The 12,057-nt window shown below is 35.0% G+C and overlaps 1 protein-coding gene across 1 annotated transcript in view; it reads left to right on the top strand.

The window, feature by feature from the left end:
* Positions 1-3,248: 3,248 nt before the first annotated feature.
* Smp_155030 (hypothetical protein) overlaps positions 3,249-12,057 on the top strand; it is a gene marked incomplete at both ends in the record, with an annotated part of 49,723 nt that continues 40,914 nt past the window's right edge. The window contains 5 exons of the mRNA XM_018790573.1: positions 3,249-3,531; positions 3,567-3,653; positions 3,700-3,813; positions 8,528-8,718; positions 10,228-10,446. Coding sequence (XP_018646202.1) covers positions 3,249-3,531; positions 3,567-3,653; positions 3,700-3,813; positions 8,528-8,718; positions 10,228-10,446 — 894 coding nt within the window. The remainder of the gene's footprint in view (positions 3,532-3,566; positions 3,654-3,699; positions 3,814-8,527; positions 8,719-10,227; positions 10,447-12,057) is intronic.

Raw genomic sequence — 12,057 nt, 5'->3', positions numbered from 1 at the left:
TTTGGGCTTTAGTGAATTATAGATTTTACATTTTGAAATGGTGTTGCTCTCATAGTTGAGTGGTAGTAGTTAGTTGTTAACCCCAAAACAGCCTTATTGAGTGGCTATTTTGTGGAGAAAAGGTAGTAATACGAATACCAGATAGGTTTCACATAATTAACAAGTCTATGGACGTTTTCCACAGGTGGCGAGACTATAAATTATGGACGACCTTTGAACAAATCTTAAGTGACCCCGAGAAATATTAGTCTATCAGGTAACAGTTAGTATAGAGTAAAAGTATATTATGCAACAAAAAAGAATTAGAGTGGATACACTTTTTTTACATGGTCCAAAAACTTGTCAAAGTTCAAATGGTTAAGGACCATTCGAAAAAGCTTCTAAAATCGTAATGCATAAGGTATACCTTGGGCATTACGAGTTCTTCTATAGAAGAACTCAGCCATATGGCTCCATAATACTCGGTTTCTGGAGCTATGATAAGGTCACAAAAACTCTCTCAGCCTCGACCACATAACCGCAATATTGTTTTTATGTACTCCGGTTGTGTAAGTTTGTCATTTTTATTACGCATATATCCCTACAATACTCATACCTCTGAACAGCCGAAGCTTCAGTAACATCTTCGAATATTGCAGCCAATAATACTGGTGCTTTTATCACACAGTTCGCAGCAATTATTGTAATTTGCCTTAGTCTCAATCTGGATCGAGAGAAAAGAGTTCCTATTCTAGCAGACTTCTTCCTCTAACATATATTACATTGAAAGATAACATCATCAGGATAGTCTGCACAAGGTCTACAAGTCAATTAATTACCGCAATTTCAAATAAAGGAACTTTTTAATGGTCCCATTTATTGTAGCCGCTTAATTGTCATGTCTTCTCTAAAATCCTCTATGAACCGATTGTACATGAGCATCAGATACTAAAATTTGTGCGGTGACCTTGAAATCCTTCAAACGCTTCTGATTCGCTCGTCCATAAATGACAGTCTCGCGCTACAGGTTCCTCTGCTTGTTAATCGAAAAACAATCAAGAGATCTCTACCTTTGAATGTCAGCTCTCCATCTTCCCAAATTTTCAAGGGAATGGAGACAGACTTAACCACGTTAAGGATCAAAAGTTCGGGTTGAGAGTTTTCATCTAGAAAAGGACATGGGCTATGATGCGAAAATGTTCTGTAGCCAGAAAGATGAAGGATTTCAGCTCAAAGCTCAGGGTGGATTATGCTACTAGTCTGTCCTCAAAACATTGTCACCAGGTTATGTGTTTCATAATTTATGGTTCAAAGGTGGAATTGGTGTGCCCGTTATATTCAATTTACGGGAATATTCGTCGATATTTGATCAACTTAATAAGAAGGTAGTACACCTACGTCAATCATACACCTATAACTTCAAAAACATTCAAATCTCATCGTAGGTGGTTCGAGTTAAGTATCCATCTCTTAGTCAGCAGGCAAGTACACTTCACAAATGTTTCGTATCGCTATACAACTTCAGAACGTGTCTTATAAAGGTTGAAGAGGCATCCTTAACCCATTGCTTGTGTACGAAAAAATCACAATGAATAATACTGTGGCTAGACGCAGGTTATACCCATTGATGAGGTTCTAAATGCTTATCGAGTGCGGTTAAGACGTCACACAATCCTAACCACTTCCTCCGTTAACACCTAACTCAGACTGGTATAGAAATAAGTTGACAAGACGCTGAGTGATCAAATGAAGACATGGAACCTCACAAGACCACTGATTTATAATCTGTTTCATCGTTAGGTGGAGATTTCTTGGTAGGGACCTACACAGTATTCGTGATCAGTAGGTGGACTTGTTACGGGATGCGTAACTGTCCATTATGGTGCAGACTCCCTCTCACTTGACAGTTTCATCTGACACAACCTGACACCACTAGTACTGGATTATTGCCATTTTGTTTACTTCTGAGACCGATTCAGTTGTGTAATCGTTTTAAATCGATAACGCGATAACAAAAAGTAAGGTAAGTAATGCTTTTAGGATAGCTGTATTTCAAGCCCACTACAACAACAGACTGAACGTGTAAAAAGACGAAAAATGTATGTCATGTCGATTGAAAGAAGTAAGTAATAGTATGTGCACCGAATAAATACTGTTCATAAACAACGTAATTAAATGGCAAGCCATACATAAAAGTGGCTATGTATCCATAAAATGTACGTGAATAGTTCATAATTAGTACAGTGGTGGTAAGTGCTTTTGACTTTCTCCCACTAAGTCTAAGTCTAGATCCACCTATTTCGGTTCGGGTAACCGAGTAATGTAATTAGCCCTCACACCTAAAGTGTGACTCATACCGTAATACTTGCTGAATAAGTTAATTGTTTTTTTTTCATAACTAGTCATTATTAACAAACAATAACCATTGGGGTAAAATAACCTATTTAAGGTTGCATACTCATCTGGTTTCATACCAGTTCACACAATTAGAGGGTTACATAGTCTTGCCATAATTATAATTAGTTGAATTCGGTATGCTAGCTAGTAATACCCATAGCAGTCCAATTTGTGCTTAAGTAGTCACGTTTGGACTATTATTCAAGTTAAAGAAAACTGGGTAAGCACGATCTAATGCATTTTATTTACAACTTGAATCAAACATGGAATAATGTGCAGTCAATAAAGGACCTGACACAAATGTACATCGGTCCAAATTGTCACGCCGTATCAACATAGTGAGATGAAATTGACAAAATGAATGTTAAGGTGGCATAAGTAGTAATACTGGTAAATATAACAAATAAAGAATATTGTTCGAAAAGGTATAGATTTACAAAATAAAAAGTGCATACTTCTATATTGAAACCCATTATTCAACCCCAAATTAAAATTCATCTACCTTAGTGCTATTGATTTTAAGCCATCACTCGAGGTGGGTAGTCTACATCTACGAACATGGCTTAGGGTAATAGTTAATAACTTCATAAAATGATTACACGCCTTGCTGTGAGTACCCTTAGATTCTATTCAACCTGCTGTCAGTTAGGATTGCGCGTCTCGGCAGGTGGTGCCTATGGTACATGTAATACATGTTTCAGTATCAAGTCTTAAATTTAGAAAGCTTACCAACGCTCCACTATCGTATCATTGTCAAAACGAGTTTAATCAACCCTAAGGTTTTTTTATAGATCCATTAAACTTTGGGTTTTTTTTTTACTCAAAATTGTTATTGAGATTTAGTGTTTTTTTTCCTCTAGTCACCTTATTCAATGTCAGTACACATAGAAAAGACACCCTCTACAAATCGCAGTGAGAATCTTGTTCAGAGTCACGAATTCAATGAGGAATCTCAGAAAAATAAAGATAGTCGAAAGTCTATAGAAGTTGCCGAGTATTTATTGGATAAAAAGCTCTTTTTATCTGCTCTCGAGTTCTATTTCGAACAATTGGAGCGTGGCAAAAGTATAAAACTTTTGCATGAGTTCTTCACTAGTCCAAATTTTGTTGATAATTTGAACTTATCTTCTTCGGAGTCATCCAGTTTGTTAATGGGTAAGCAAATCTGTATTTTTTTATTATGTATGTAGGGAAATATCCGAGCCTATCTTCTTTGGATTCGTCAGACATTGGACGGGTATCAGATGATGGGAATACACTTGAAGAAAAACTAAAAGGTATCTTTTTTAAGTTCGAGAGTAAATTACGCTTATTTACTTCTAGTACTTGAATATGAGTTGCGCAAGAAAAATGATGAAATAAGTGCATTACGGAATGAGTTAACCAGTTTGGTAGCATGCGGATATAAAAGTGATGTACCATCTTCACAAACTTCAGGTAATTCTATTTACAGGTTATTTTTGCCCAACTTTATGTCTTACGGAATTAAGTGTAGTTAGTTTCAATTTTTCTTATCCGAAACAAGAAGAGAGCTGCTTACTTAGTATAAATTCATGTTAAGATAATAACGAAATCACTTTCACGGTTCCATGGATTAGAAAAAAGAGGTTACAGAACACTCAGTAGAACCATTTTTATTTTAATTATAAAAATGCTTAAAGTATTGAATGTTAAAACACCTTTGAAATACAATTATAATGCTAAAAAACTAGATGTAATACTCAATTGTAGGTCACAAAATTGATGCCTACAACTTCACAGTTCTTCAACAGTTGTACGCCTCTTTTTTCTCACTGTCTCGAATAATTCGATGTAAAACACCTTGAGTCCATTAGTCAGTCAAACGTAACATAGGACTGGTGTGTGTGTACATCCTTCCAAGTTTCCATAACCCATCATCACGGCAAGACAAAATTGTTGGGACAAATCGGAGAGTTAGTAACAGTACTAGTGATAATAAAACAGACTAAACGTCGAAGATATGATTCGTGGAAGAAATATAAACTAGTAAAATAAAAAAAAATTATAAGGAATTTAGAAACTTACAATCTAGGTGAATACAAAGAGTGGATACACTTGCGCCATCACAAACGATTTTGAGCCATGTCATTCAAAATTTCTAACCACTGGTTACGATAATCAGGCTCACCCTAGTCAGATATGTAGTCCACCTATTTCATAGTTCACTCCAATTCGCAATGGCCGATGGTACGCTTTGGTTTGGCCACCCTTAGCTTTCTTCCAACCTACTCTTACATCAGATAATATCGCCAGCTGAGGTATGCGGTAGTTGGGCGTACGCAAAACATCCCAATTACTTCAGTTGGTGAAGATTTACTACCTCACCAATTGATTTGCAAACTTTACCTAATACTCTATCCCTAACCCAGGAATCAGTTACTTTATGGTCCTGACATACACAAGCTAATCGGGCCTTCTTAATCCGCACTGAGATTTTGTCATGTATCAGACCATCAGGATTGATGGGAGTGGAGTAGTCGATGCGCCAAACTATTTCGCTCCCTATCATTAATTCAGGCGATGACGCAAGCAAGTCCTGAAGTAATATTTTACATTTGGAAGGCGAGAATCACACCTCAAACATGCTCGCATAAAACACTTTGAAGCTTGACTTCAACCAAATGTAACTAGTAGTAAAGTCATTGGGTTATAATTCTCAATTCTTATTTAGTTGCACACTGATTATTGAAGGTGACAAATCATGCTGTAGTTAAACAATTTGTTACCAGGTATGTCTTGTAATATTAAAAATGCATTCATCATACCCTTTAAGCTATATTTTCGTCTAAAGGTAATTGGACCTTAGTTCATGTGGCTTTGTTTGAAAACATGACTGATTAAAATGCAAGTATTTTGAAAAAAATTTCAGTCTCTGGGTCTAGAAAAAGTAATTCTTACACCACAAGCACTCTTGTTAGATATCAAAGATAAGTGTCTCAAATTATTTTAACTGAACTGAGAATTAAATAAAGCACTTATTCGATCACAAAATTTACTTAAATGGTTTAAACCAGCTGATATTATTGAGCAGACTAATATAATTGTATAAAATGTACAGAACAAAAAGAGTCGACAACAATTACGATTTCCCTCCCTCTTTCCAGTACGTTATGTTTCTCTGAGTCCCAGTAATTTCAGAAGACGACATTTGATCTGTAAGTATTAAGGAATAATTGCTGTTCAACAAAAATAGAACTCTTCATAATCCTTTTTAATCAGCTTAAAATGATAAAAAACAGTCGAATGATGTAGGTTGATCAACTTAACAGTGGAATATAATTTCTAATAGAATTGTCCAAACCACGTGTCAGTATGAATGAAAATTGGAAATAGTGGAAATTTTTCAACTCATCAACCAAAGAAAAACCTAAAATATTTATATCAACTTAGACCACTTCTTGTGACCAATTATGGAAAAACGGTTTTATATTTGTTAGTGTTTATTCTGAGGGAATTCAAGATGTAATTTTTGCCTCAATTAAATCAACGGCTTACTTACTTACGCCTGTTACCCCTCGTTGAGGAGTATAGGCCACCCATCAGTATTATCCATTTAACCCTGTCTTGGGCAATCCTTTCCAGTTCTTTCCAGTTAACATTCATCCTTTTCATATCTGCTTCAATCTCCCGGCGTAATGTGTTCTTTGCCCTTCCTCTTTTCCGCTTCCCTTCACCATTCCAAGTTAGGGCTTGCCTCGTAATGCAGTTTGGTGATTTTCTCAATGTATGTCCGATCCTCTTCCAACGTCTTTTCCTAATTTTCTCTTCAGCTTGAAGCTGGTTTGTTCTCTCCCATAAAACGCTGTTGCTGATAGTATCCGGCCAGTGAATGTTGAGTATTTTGCGTAGACAAGTGTTTATAAATGCTTGTATTTTCTTAACTATGGTTGTAGTGGTTCTCCACGTCTCAGCTCCATACAGTAGGACTGTCTTGACGTTTGTATTGAAGATTCTGACTTTGAAATTAGTTGACAGTTGTCTTGAGTTCCATATGTTCTTCGATTGTAGAAATGAGGTCCTTGCTTTGCCAGTCCTCACCTTCACATCTGCATCAGATCCTACTTGTTCATCAATGATGCTTCCCAGATACGTGAATGTTTCCTACCTTTTCCAGAATTTCTCCACCAAGTGTGACTGGGTTAGTGTTCTCCTTGTTGTATTTGAGAATCTTGCTTTTTCCTTTGTGTATGTTGAGGCCTATTGATTCAGAGGCTGCTGCTACATTTGCTGTCTTCGTCTGTATTTGTTCGCGTGTATGAGATAGGAGGGCTAGGTCATCTGCGAAGTCCAAATCGTCTAATTGATTCTGAGATGTCTATTGTATTCCATGCTAACCAGAAAAATCAACGGTTGTTGAATTTTAAATCATAACTAGTTGTTGTAGACTAATAATCTTGAAATTATAAGTGTTTTTTCTTTGTTTTTAAACTTTTTCAGTTAAACTTATCGTAGCTAAAAAGAACTATTATTGTTCACATGACTCATTTCTTTTTCATTCATGATGAAAAACTAATTTAAATGCTCAATTATCAATTGTTTTGTCAAAGTTTTAGGTTATAAATCACACAATATCTGAGCGTTTATGAAATGATAATGATTTTAGAATTTATTTTACTTCTTCATTTGATTGCTTTCCTTAAGTTGTACATTCGTATATATAGTTATATGGAAAATATATGTCTACAGGAGGCTAGGAAAGATTGCATTATAAATTGATTCGACAATAAATAACAAATGAGGTTACGTGCTAATCAAAGGGTAAGGAAGAAAATAATTTATGGGTCAGATAATAGTCCAATTTTCATAGTTGAAAGCGTGAGTCAATTGAAGCTAGACCACCAGGAAAAACCTGGAAGCACTGGACGGTCGTTTCGTCCTATTGTGGGACACCTCAGCAGTGCGCATCCACGACCTCGCCTCGCGAGATTCGTACCCAAGACCTAACAGTCTCGCGCCAGAGCACTTAACCGATAGACCACTGAGCCGAACTGGTAAGTCCTGGGTTCGAATCTCGCTAGGCGGGATCGTGGATGTGCACTGCTGAGGAGTCCCACAATAGGACGAAACGGCCGTCTAGTGCTTCCAGGTTTTCCGTGGTGGTCTAGCTTCAATTGACTCATGCTTTCAACTATGAAAATACTGTAATCTCCACAAAGCCCCTTCTGATAATAATAATAGTCCAATTGACAAATATGAAGAAAAGCGACAAACACAAAGGTCATAATAATAGACTGAATAATAATCAAGAAAACTTGTATAAGGTAATAATAATAATAACTGATTAGAAAGGTACTGGGTTCTAGTCCCAGAATGAACATCAACTCTGAGATCTAGGTACATCCATCTGACGAGTCCCAAATAGGACGAAACGTGCGTCCTGGATTCCACTGCTAGCCACTATCCATCTTTGCTTAAAACTGATTAGAGTTTAAAATGTAAAACAGTAATTAAACAAAAAAAAAAAACCGATAGTAATCAAGTAAAAGTGCAGAAAAGAGAAAAAAACGACAACCAAAGACATACCCATTAAGGGAATTAGGGCCAAGGAAGGGTGAAAGGTTGGACAAATCTTTGCGACTAGTGGAGTTCAACCAAGTCTGTTGTAGATATATCAACTCACAATTGGTGAACAGTTGCTCAAACATCGTGGATTGGTTGAAGTTAGACATTAACACCGTTGGATGCCCGCTCACTGGTCTATCGATTAAGTACTCTGGCGCGAGACTGGTAGATCCTGGGTTCGAATATCGCGAGTGCGGAATCGTGGATGCGCACTGCTGAGGAGTCCCATAATAGGACGAAACGGCCGTCCAGTGCTTCCAGGTATTCCATAGTGGTCTAGCTTCAATTGACTCATGATTTGAACTATGAAAATCTTTTTTTCTTGTTCAATGACACTATGAGTTATTTTAATTATCTGATTACTTTCCATTAATTTTTTCTAAAATTACCGGTGTCTAACATAGAATTCTAGTGTGATATATATATTGGTGAAATCGTTGGCTAACAGTTTTAATCAATGGATTGATTTAGTATTTTGTTTTTCGTATAACTTAAACAAGTATTGAACATTTAATTGTTCCTTTACTTTTCATTGGTTTATTTTGTTTCTTTATTTTTCCTTTTTCAGATTCTACTTTGAATAACCATTTTCGGTCGAATTTTAACAATGGTACACAAAAAACGCTACCTCATGAACTACGTGCAATATCATTTTTAATTAATGAATATTTTTTGGAACAAAATTTTCGTTTAACTGCAATACAATTTGCTGAAGAAGTAGAAGAACATGGTTTGCATAGCCTGGAATCATGGCATGAAGTAATTGTTGAAAATAATAACTTTTTAGAGATAATTATCAGAGTCATTCACATACATTATCGTATTGACACAAAATGTAAACTCTGTTTCACCTTTTAGGCGTGCACCAAGAAATAACTACATCTTTCATGCACTCAATATAATTATAACTGTTATTTAAAAGTGTAGACATGTAATTTTTCACCATCATTTCTAGGTTTGAGGTCGTGTCCTATTTAGATTGATTTGTATGAACATGTAGTATCAATCTCTGTAATCTACAAACTTGATTAATAAATTTATTTTATTTTATTAGTCGTATTCATCACGGATTTATATCAGTTGAGGTACCATTCAGAATCAATAAAGACTGGACAGCTTTTTAGTTCTAGTAATTGAGCTTCTCAGTAGTGAAGGTTAACTGTTGAATATTGACCTAGTGGTTTTGGTGATTAGGAGTTCGTTGCGAGAACTAAAGGTCCTGGGATTGTTGATATACACTGATGAAAAGTCCCATACTGAAATGAAACAGCTAACCAATGCTATCTGCTTCTTAATGGTACCTCATCTGAGATCAATCTGTGACGAACACAACCTACAAATCAAACTAATCTCCACAAAATCCCTTCAACTGAATTAATTTTATTTTGCTTTATTTATGTACGTGTGTGTAGATTTGTGGAAATCATTTGTCCTTGAGTTGTTATCATTATTTATTTTGTTGTTCACATTCATGAATCACATGAACTTGATATAAGTTTCCCGTGCCACATTATTAAGTATTTTGAAAGCAGATTGATTTTTATGAATACAGCCCACCATTGTATATGATCTATTTGTTCATTTCATTGTATTGTTATTTAGCTTGACCGTTTGGCATTCAACACATCTTTTACAGGCTTATTACTTTTGATTTATAGCAGTAGATTTTGTACAGCGAATTAGCAACTCATTCACTAGGTACTTGGATGTAGGTCACACTCTAAGTATGAGGGCTAACGATACTACCCGGTTGTCTGAACCGAAGTTGATGGGATATCAGGGTCCTAACCGGGAGCTCAATCGCTGAACATCAAACGCTGTAACCACTAAGCTAGCATTGTCTAGAAGCTATAATTGTGACCTACACTTTAACACGCTAAGCTGTTATTGTCGATTATAGTCACATGTACTATCAATGTTGTCGATTGTAATATTTTGCTTTAGCTCTTTATTTGATGCGAACAAAAAGAGTGGTTCATAAATTCTTAAAATGGTTATCAAGAACTTGGAAGGGGTAGGTTGCATGGATGTGGTGAATCCCATTTAGGCAACTACACCTTTACATATGGTTCAAAGCAAGTCAATAATTGATGTCTTATTGTAATTATCCTTACATGTTTTTTTCGACATGCTGCTGACTAAATGGATCAAACAGATAAAGTATTGGATTTCTAATTCTAAAGCTTTTATCTCAGTTTGTCTTGCATTTGTATTCCAAGCTGTGTTATAAACTATTTTGCTATCTGTATTTTCTTGATCTAATTTAAGGTTGCAATAAATTTACGAAAACCTCCAAGCTTATTATCTTTACTCAGGTTATATTGGCATCCTTCTTCTGTTTCACAATCATCACAAATTTCACCAAATCGATTAGATGTACCAAATTGTAAATTTTGTGAAGTTGCTGTTCAAACTGAATCTGATCAAAATGTTTATAATGTTACAGTTGGTTTTAATGAATATTCCTCAATAGAAATTCAAGCAAAAGTATGATTAGCTTCTTGTAAAGATATTTCCACTTGGTTTATTTTATTTATCTGTAATTAAAAAGTTTTTTAAAATCCACAGCCATTATTGTTACCGTATATTTTTTAATGTTATTTAGACAAATGATGACTACAATAAAAAAGTAGATTAGTACAGTCTCCGTTTAGACTCTGTCTAGAGTGTACGGCAAAGAAAATAACGTTAGTAGTTGGATTCCTATCTTAAATCTTTGACTTAGTTATTATCATTTTTAACTGTTTTCTTCTGAATCCTGAAGTATGTGCGCACTTGCATTGTCTTAATCTTAAATTTTACTAACACTATTGTATAGAAACAGTTTATCACGCCCGCGATACAGTTTAGTCCGAAATCTTGTAAGAGTACTTTAGGTTTGTTCTCATATCCTGGTATGAATTGTATGCGATGTCGATATAATAAACTATTCTCTAACTATATATATAATTGTAACTATGCATAATTGTAAAGTGGTTTTTGGGTTTTGTGAAAGTATCCATACATTTTCTCAAGTTTATTTTTTAAGGTGTAATAATTTACTTGCTATAAAAGTACCTGTTAAATACTTTGTAATTTAGTTCTCATTGTGTGTAGCAAACTAAACAAATTGGGTTAAATCGATACCAAATTAATATTAGTTTCTTCTCTCTTAAGTCTTACAATTTATTGACACGACCGTAGCTGCTATCTTGACGTAGTGGTCGGGCGTGCCTATCATAATAACCAAGTCGAGCTGTATTTGCTAGTACACTTGTTCTTTCAGATCCTACCATGCCAAATAGGTTGATCGGATAACGTTAATACTAAAAGCAATAACTTTAGGTTCGAAGACTGCCGACTATACCGGCATCATCTACAGCATCGTTGCATTTCATGTGCTGTGCACATATGTGGTAGGTTCTACATTGTGTATGACTACTTATGGATGGTCTTTTGGTAATAATAACATTCGTAGTTTGTAACTAAGTTTGTGATAATTCTTCATCTATCTACTTAGTCAGATGTTACCGACTAGTTCAAATTTTGTGTAGCTTTATTCACATTTATTCTTATTGAATTAACAAAAAAGAGCGAGGTAATATATATGGACAGGTTAAACAGTCTTAGTGTTACAACAGAAATATCGGTTTCAGGTAAATAATAATAAGAATCGAGAATGATGAAATTCAATTATATCTATTCTTTAATTACCTGTAATTATTATTCAGTCATCTAAACCCTCATGGAACGTTATCATTTAACCATTGTTTGTGAATGATAATTTAAGCTAATAGATCACTTAGTTGTAATTGATATCACATTGTTTGTTTAATAAGGCTCATTTCATTCATTTCGAACATAGAGAACATCTGTCTACTCAAGTATACAAGCATATTGTAATGAACTTACAGGACAAGTTTTTACAAGCCTATATACTTGTATGAGCTAGTATAAAGCGAGACAATCACGCGAAAAGTAAATGCATCATTTCTATCTTATGAGTTATTTTGTATTTATTCATATGATTAATTATGAAACTTTATCCATGCACATTTTCAATTGTATCTATCTTATTGCATTAAGTCTATGAGTTATTTTTATTCAATACATATATTT

Source organism: Schistosoma mansoni, assembly GCF_000237925.1.
Source record: "Schistosoma mansoni, WGS project CABG00000000 data, supercontig 0062, strain Puerto Rico, whole genome shotgun sequence".
Classification (NCBI taxonomy): Eukaryota; Metazoa; Platyhelminthes; class Trematoda; order Strigeidida; family Schistosomatidae; genus Schistosoma; species Schistosoma mansoni.
The sequence above is the reverse complement of the archived record's forward strand: the minus strand, read 5'-3'. Positions and strand labels throughout refer to the sequence as shown.